At 33.5% G+C, this 9,003-nt stretch overlaps 2 protein-coding genes across 2 annotated transcripts; one reads left to right on the top strand and one right to left on the bottom strand.

The window, feature by feature from the left end:
• Positions 1-2,907: 2,907 nt before the first annotated feature.
• LOC140832508 (uncharacterized) lies at positions 2,908-4,680 on the top strand. The gene has a single exon (XM_073196580.1). It carries the CDS (start codon positions 3,338-3,340, stop codon positions 4,421-4,423), a length of 1,086 nt encoding a protein of 361 aa, XP_073052681.1. The 5' UTR covers positions 2,908-3,337; the 3' UTR covers positions 4,424-4,680.
• Positions 4,681-5,404: 724 nt separating this feature from the next.
• On the bottom strand, positions 5,405-8,258 carry LOC140832500 (PHD finger protein ALFIN-LIKE 4-like). The gene is made up of 5 exons (XM_073196568.1): positions 7,904-8,258; positions 7,787-7,819; positions 6,486-6,714; positions 6,081-6,216; positions 5,405-5,911 (listed from the first exon to the last, which is right to left on the bottom strand). The coding sequence occupies exons 1-5, from the start codon at positions 7,992-7,994 to the stop codon at positions 5,648-5,650; spliced, it is 753 nt and encodes a 250-aa protein (XP_073052669.1). The 5' UTR covers positions 7,995-8,258; the 3' UTR covers positions 5,405-5,647.
• Between the last annotated feature and the right edge of the window lie 745 nt (positions 8,259-9,003).

The raw sequence follows: 9,003 nt of genomic DNA, 5'->3' as shown, positions 1-9,003 counted from the left end.
TTCCCTTTTATTTTATTGTCTTATTTGATATATATTTTATATTTACACTCCATTTCGATTTCTTGTTATTTACATTCTATTTGGAACAAATTTGACACATATTTTACATATGAAATAAAATATAAATAAAAGACAAATGAGAGTGTAAATATCATCAACTTCCATGTTTTTAATAAGTTTTGGTTCTTGCTTTTGCAATAAAAATTTAAAATTGGTTGTTGAATGTACATGCAGCGTATTATATATTATTAATGGGAAAAAAAGAAAAAACACATGGTTTTTTGGTCTGTTCTTTTTGTCTTTGTTGTTATTGTTAATAATTAAGTTTGATATATATATATATATATATATATATATATATATATATATATATATATATATATATATATATATATATATATATATATATATATATATGTTTGGGAACTGGTCCACCCACACATACAAATTCAGGATGTAATTATTATAATATGTTTGCATATAATATACAATAATTAAAAAAATAAATAGAAGACTTAAAAATAATATTAGTATATTACTAAAAAGTAGAAATTAAAAGTTATTTGAAAGATATACTCAATTAATTATCAAGTACAATTCTCTAACTGAAAAGAATTCGACGTTCTTTTAAATTTGTAAAATCTTCAATGATAGCTTATATGCTTACATTTCTAGCAATTTCTTTCACAATATATATCATTAACGCATCAAAGACAAAATCATCCTCCTTCGTAACATTCATCAATGGTAGTTTTATAATAGCAATGGAAACAAAAAGAATGAGTACAAGTACGATCACTCTAAAAATGAGGTTGTATGTGATATACTTGTTAGTCTTCATCAACCACTTACATAACTTTGAAATGGTTGTAAGACTATCATAGTCAGACTCATAGCATCTTTTGCATAAAAATTTTCAACTAGTTTACATATATCTGCAATTCTGAAAGACTCCACTCATTTTTAGTATTTAAGGCATTACTCAGAATGACCAACTCCATAGCACCGTCACTAAAGCGGCCATTAATTTCTTGCAACTGTGAAATCTATTGCAGTATAAAAGAAGTCTACTTGATAATGATGCTCAATGGTGAAACTATATTGACGAAACTCGACCTCGTCTGTAAATATACGGAGCACCAAAATCAAGAATATCAATATTTTGAACTTCACAAAAGGACTTCACTTTTACAAGCCAATCATCCCAACTGTTATCCTTGATCTGTCGAAGTAAATTCTTGGTAAATAATACAAGCTTCATTGCATTTATTATATAATGAGACTTACTTTGTAAAGCCTGACAAAGGATATATGTGATCCCATAATCTCTTTCATAAGATGCAAGATAAATACAAAATCAAAAGAAGTCATTTCAATATATATAGATGTAGCATCTATTCGTTGAGAAGGAAGTTCATCCTCCATAACATTAAGCAATATCGTGTAGCATCAGTCGTGCAAATCAGCTTTATTTTATTAGTCGATATAATGAATATTATTAAAAAAATAAATATTTTTTTATAAAAATATATATTTACAATAAATTTTATTTTTTTATTAATTCAAATCATATAAAATAAATAATAGTGAAATACATTGATTTTTTATTTAATTAAATATTCTTTAGAATAATAAATTATTACTTTTTTAGTTAGTTAATAATTTTCTAAACTAATAATTTTTTATGATTTCAATTTTATTAACTTGTTAGAAATTTTATTATATATCTAATGCGAACAAATAATGTTTTGATTATATTAAAATATAATACGTGAGAGAATATTTTATCATTGTTTTAAATTTTTTACAAAATAAGAATGACAATCTCATATATCTTTGAGACGTATCGATTTTGATTTTATTATAATAAAAATTAATATTTTTTATTTAAAAAATATTATTTTTTTATGAACGATCTAAATAAAATATATATTTTATAAAATTAATTAATAAAATTGTTTCATAAAAATTATTGTGTCTTAAAAATTATATATAAAAAATTATCGTTTAAATGGATTCTAAATTTTAAATATTCCAAATGAGAGAAGGAATCTACCCAAACCGTTCTTTGTCAGCGGGAGTTTGGATAAGGTTCGCACGTCAGTAAAAACTAAAAACGACGACTTGTCCTCTCACGTGGGATTTTATTATTATATTTGTTTTATTGGTTTTATTTATGTTATAATTAATTAATTTTGAAAAAAAAAATTATGCAATTCATTTTTTTTAAAAAAAAAATCGATATAGTCTTTAATAAATTATAAAATATATATAATTTCCTTTATTACTAAATAAATATGTATCTAGATAAATCGAGAACATGACCATTAATATTTACAACGAGAGTTATTTTGATATTATATTATTGAAATTAAAGTGTATTTAATATAATTTTATAAGAGTAGGTCTCTTGTGAGACGATCTCACGAACCTTAATATGTGAGACGAGTCAACCCTACCGATATTCACAATAAAAAATAGTATTCTTAGCATAAAAAGTAATATTTTTTTCACGGATGATCCAAATAAGATATCTGTGTCACAAAATACAACACATGATACTGTCTCACACTAGTTTTTGTCATTTTATAATATCGAAAACAATATATAACATAACTCTAAATTTCATATCCAGCAAATTGAACATGTGGGGAAGAACCAAAATTTTTGTGGAAGAGTAAACGTATTATTATATAAAAAAATTAAATTTTAATGAACATTTTCGAGTATTAATTATATTTTGCCTTTATCTATATTTGGTGTGTATTAAAAAAAAGATTAATTAAAATTAATTACGATTGCGATTATGATTAGCAATTAATTATTTAATTTCGCCTAAAATACGAATCCACCAACAGATTCAGTGGAGAAGGCTCTCTCTTCCCCCTCTTGTGCCAAACTACACAGACGAACTCTCTCTCTCTCTCTCTCTCTCTCTCTCTCTCTCTCTCTCTCTCGATCTTTGTCGCTTATTCGCATAGATTCCTCGACTTACACCCCATGAAAAACGCCTCTTGGCCGGTGAAATAGATCTCTCCTGGAGAAATATCCCGATCCATGACGTTAAAATGATCGATTATGCGGTAAGAAGATTCAAGGAATGCTAAGCTTGTTTCCTGAAGCGAGAAAGATTCCATTTCTGGTGTACCCGTGAAAAATATATAATCCCATCTCTCAGTAGAGGGATTGGCTTCTGTTTGATTTTGGATTATTTTTACTCTACATATATGCAGATATTTTTTGCGGTTATAGATGTTTTCTTGATATAGAGGCGGAGAGTGGGTGAGGGGTTTTGATTCGTCTTGGGAATTGGAAAGAACTGAACGGAGTGGAGAAAATGAATTTGAGAGGTGCTGAGGAAGAATCCACGGCACAAGAAATTCACATTCCAGCGGATATTGAGTGGCAAAAGCTTGACAAAGCCAAGTTTTTCTTCCTGGGTGCGGCTTTATTTTCTGGTCTTTCCGCAGCCCTGTATCCGGCTGTGGTACTGAAAACCCGACAGCAGGTGGCTCACTCTCAGGTTTCTTGTATAAGAACCTCGATTTGGATATTGAAACACGAAGGATTTCGGGGATTTTATCGAGGATTTGGGACCTCTTTAACGGGAACAATACCTGCTCGAGCTCTGTACATGACCGCACTTGAGGTTACCAAAAGTAATGTGGGCACTACTGCCACCAGGCTAGGATTTCCCGAGACTACTGCATCAGCGATCGCCAATGCTGCAGCTGGATTGAGCGCTGCCATGACGGCCCAAGTGGTTTGGACGCCAGTTGATGTGATAAGCCAGAGACTAATGACGCAAGGCGGTTGTGGAGGAGCGAGTAAGAGTGTTTCGAACCCATTACCACCTTGTAAATACCTAAATGGGATTGATGCATTCAAGAAGATTGTTAATACAGATGGGATAAGAGGATTGTATAGAGGATTCGGTATATCAATCTTGACTCATGCACCATCTAATGCTGTGTGGTGGGCGTCTTACTCGGTGGCTCAGCGGCTCGTTTGGGGTGGAATGGGGTGTTTTCTTTGCAAGAAAAATGAACATGGTCTTGAAAACCAAATCTTGAATGTTAATACTAATAATACCACTGATAACAGGCTAAAGCCGGATGCTAAAGCCGTGATGGCAGTACAAGGGCTAAGTGCAGCCATGGCTGGTGGTGTATCGGCTTTAATAACTATGCCACTAGACACGATCAAGACACGGCTGCAAGTTCTGGACGGTGATGAGAATGGGCGGAAGGGGCCGAGTGTGGGTCAAACGGTGAGGAATTTGGTGAGAGAGGGTGGGTGGATGGCTTGTTACAGAGGGTTGGGTCCGAGATGGGCTTCCATGTCTATGTCTGCGACAACGATGATCACTACATACGAGTTCTTGAAACGTCTATCGGCTAAGAACCACGAGGTCTTAACATGATCAATGATGTATACCAAGAACACAAGACTAGCGTAAAGGAATAAGTTTCATTCCTCTTCTTGGTTATTCTAAGGTCACTACCTAACTTTAGTATTGTTTGATCCATGTTAAAAGTTCCTAGTACGTTTTGCCAGTGAAGATTCCAATCACTTGTTTAGCTATTAGAGAAATATTTCATAAATTTTGCATTTCATGATCTTGAGAATTAGGTGTGCCATCCACTTCTTCTATTACTTAATAATAAAGTGGAATTCTTCGAGTCTTGATCGTGGGATTTAATTGGAGTTCTTTATCGTTTCCTAATTCACAGTAAAAATAGTTTTTCTCATAATAATTATTCAGTCTTTGTGTGGATCTCTCTGCCACCAATCTTATTGGAGTCAAGCTGATGAGGAATTATTTTTATGGGATTTAAAAAGGTTTAAAGGATCATTGATTTTGATGACAATCAGGGATTGTTTATTGGTTGACGCATTAATCTAAATCTTGGCCAATCATAATTGATGACGATGTCCTTCTTTAAGCGTAGCGGTGGTGGGTGCAAGAAGATATTGCATTAAATAATTATTGATGGGGCCTATGTGTGCCTGCAAGTTGAGCTCTAATTTCCAAGACATTGATTAAAATTATATTATCCAAACCTTATCTTAATGCCACTTATTATTTGTAAGAGAAATAACAATATACTTTTTAAGTGGATCAATGACGCAGGATATTTGAACAAGTAGATTGGTTATTAGTATGTCGTTTATTGCGGTCACCTCGAGAATCAAGAATTATCATGATAGCATGGCTAAACATACAAATATGCAATTTGTGAAACAACCGCCCTTAAATTGAGAGATTAAAGTTTACACAGACGAAAAGTTATAATGGGCTCGATGACCATGTTATTATCCTTATCCTTAAGTCGTGAAAAGTCCGGCAAAAGCACTTGCATTCGTTGGTCAACAACGTTGGAATAAAATATGCGAAGAAAGCTCCAAGAAAAAACAGAAATCCTAACTTCATAAAGACATGATAGTTCCACAAAATGGACTGATTCAGCCTACATGGAAATAATACTGTACTACCAAGAGTTGAATCCCCTCTACCCACAGGTACTCGTGTCCATAAGCTGACACTAATTTTAACAATTAAACAAGAGAAGTGGGAAGAGGCAGCGGTTGAAGTTTCAAAGAGTATAGAGAAAGAGTACTACAAGTAGAATATGTTTGACAGTCTCTAAGGTCGAGATCTCTTGTTGCTGCATGAAGGGCATTTGTATTGCTTGATATGCTCGGCTCGCGCAGGTGTAATCTTCACACACTTGCCATGGAACCACTTCTCACATAAGTCGCAGCATATCCAGAATTCATCCGATGCATAGTTCTCCCCACAAGCTCCGCAGAGGGTGTCTCCATGCTCGTCTTCTTCTTCATCATCCAATCCCTCTTCTTCGTCTTTTGGCTGCAACTTTAAAACTTTTTCCGAGGCATCAGACGCACGCTACAAGCAAACGTAAAAAGTGACAACGCCACAATGAAGAGCATCACATTTTCGAACAGATTAAACTGTTCAGAGTGTACTGAGCTCAAATCATGCTCAAAACTGCAGTAAATTGAAGGAAAAATAAAAAAAATAACTCAATAGAGCGTATGCCCAATCCTTTTCTCACCATTTTAGAGTTTGATTTGGATTTGTTGCTACTGTGATTAGATACTGAAGATTTCTCTTTCTGTTGTTTCTTTGCAGCGCCAGTAACGACTTCGAATACAGTTGGGAGCTCATTGATCATGTTGAAGAGTCGCTTCCTGGACGAAGAAATACTGTGAGATTATCACATGATAAACAAAGGAAACAGACGATTTAATCAAACTACAAAACAAATCTTGATAAGAATATAAATCTACTGCAATTGAATAAAATTTCTCTCCGACAAATTACTAAATTTAGCCAGAGTAACTATGAATCAACATTGACCTTCAAAAGAAGTGGAAACATGAAAAAAATTTGATATCAGAGCCAATTATGAAGGTAGTTCAAAAATCAACATGTATTAAACATGGAAATGAGCATCCACCTGTCAGATTTATCAAATCCAAATCTAGCACCAAAATAAAAGGCAACGGCAAGCAGCCAAGCATCACTGTGGACAGCAACAAGGGATAACCAGTCTTTTTCTTGCATCCCATCTCTAGCAAAGTTGATGCCCAGAGCGGGCTCAGGAAGTTCAGGAGGCACTTCTTCAGCAGGCAAATTGACCTCCCATTGTTCACTAGGAAATCCATACAAGCACAAGTTCTCCTTCTCTGTAAAGCCAAACATGAAATGATCAATACTGGATGAATTATATACAAAAGGAGAAGTAAATAAACAAATTGATTTTAGAACAATAAGGAGCATCGCACATTAGGTATCAAAACACTGTAGAATTGAAAGTTTTACTAACCAAACTAATATACCATGCTTAACAGTCATTTATAATAGTCCTACAGCAGATTACCCAAAACCAAGAAACTTAAAAAACAGAAACCGCTGTTAGGAACAACAAACAGAAAATAGGAGGAGAAAACATAAAAATAATATATCAAGATTTATGCAGAAAACATGGTCAGATAGAATAGGGAAAAACCATGGCAGCCATAGAAATTGTATGCATCTTTTATGACAGCTTTGGTACAATTACAAGAGATATTTATTATATAAATACTAAATCCTCAGGCTACATAAAATCCAACAAAAATACTAACATACCCTTCAATAATATTCACTAGTTAGCAGTCCTTCAAATAGATTCCCCAAATTCTATCAACCACTTGATTTATGATTGAAGGTTTCAAAAGAGAAAAGACTTCTAATCCATTACTCAAATTGCTCCGCTAAATATACTTGCCTGTTCCTTTCAAATTCTTAAACCATTTATTTTAAGTTTTTCTTTCAAACCTAACATCACATTTCAAAACCTGGAAAATTGAATTGGTTTGAAATCCATACATCCAAATCATTTTTTTCATATCAAATCCTTGCATCTAAATGCAGGATCCAAGAATTTTTTTAAAAATTCCAACATCAACATGGAGCCAGGCACCACCATTATGCTCAGATAATATTAAACTGATAATGAAATAGATCCATTCCACCCTCAACATCAAGAGGAACACATCAATCACCTAGAGCAACCACAGATTACAAAAAACACCCGAAAATAGTTAAGCAAAATGCATATCCCAATGCCAATGCCAATATTTTCACAGCTAAATTCATGAAAACAAGTGTGTTTTTTTCCTTCAGAAAAGTATACGGTTTATATATCAATAAGAAAAGTACAACAAAATTTAAGACCACAACGAAAGTAACATCTCGTTAAAAATAACCGCAGACCAGGATCACACTGCAGATAAAATTCTTCAACATCTGCAAAAACCAAAGGAAAAAAAAATCCCACATCAAAAATAGAACAACAAATCGAACAAAAAGAAGTGCACAACAAAAACTTACCAGTAGTGAGAGCTTTGATAAGGCCACCTCGTCGACCCTTAAAATCCCGAAAGACTTCTTCAACAGTACGTGGATTGTACCCTGCCTCCATTGCTTTTCCTCTGTTCTTCGTTCAAGTCCAGCTCAACCAAATTAAGGGAAATAAAACAGCTGAAACAAGCCAATATAACAGAAATCTGAGCTTGTAAACAGAAAGAGAGGTGCAAAAATTCGTGGGGTTTGAGGGTAGTGGATAAAAAATAAATATTTGAAAGAGAGAATCGAAGAAGGGGGAAGAAAAGGACGGGAGGAGCGAGAGATGAGGCGGATTTGAATCTGGCCGAGGAGGAGGGGTTTAACTACATTTGAGAGTGCGGTGATGAGTCCGAAAACCACGACATATATATAAGGTGCATTTCCTATATTGCCCCTTGCCAATTGTCTTAAATTTTAAAAAAATAAAAATAAATTGTCTTCAGTTTTTAAGACAAAAATTGGACTTTAAAATTATATAAATGTTTTTCCCGAAATTAAATTGCCTGAAGATTGGTCCATGATTCGTGCAGGCACGGAGTTAGATTTTTTTTTTTTTAAGATAATTAATCATTACAAAATAAAAATATAATATAAATTTTTACTCACAAAATACTAATACTATAGATCTAACATGAGTAAGTCTTTTTGTGAGACAGTCTCACGAATTTTTATCTGTGAGACGTTGTGGGGACCCGGGCTCTAATTCTTTTTCTTGGGATTAAATGGATTGTTATTAAAAACGTGGGTCAATTTTTCGCTTTTTACCTTAAATCTAATGTAAACAAACGAGCATGAGTTCTTTATTTAAATACAACATACAAACATCAAATACATGTATTATTCTGTATGTTTTCCTTAACCAGTAATAAAAGACAGTACATAATAACAGACAACTACTGGTCCATCTGCTAGGCCCGAGATTTCCACGCTAACACGATCATCTCTGTCTCGACCCAAATCCTGCCCCACCTGTTGTTATGCACACATACAGACATAACAACAGCCGGAAAACCGGTGAGAACAAATCCCAGTATAAACATGTGAACATGCATATAAATACTATAAAACATGAAACATGCTGATAT

Source organism: Primulina eburnea, chromosome 1 (assembly GCF_022965805.1).
Source record: "Primulina eburnea isolate SZY01 chromosome 1, ASM2296580v1, whole genome shotgun sequence".
NCBI classification, from domain to species: Eukaryota; Viridiplantae; Streptophyta; class Magnoliopsida; order Lamiales; family Gesneriaceae; genus Primulina; species Primulina eburnea.
The sequence above is the reverse complement of the archived record's forward strand: the minus strand, read 5'-3'. Positions and strand labels throughout refer to the sequence as shown.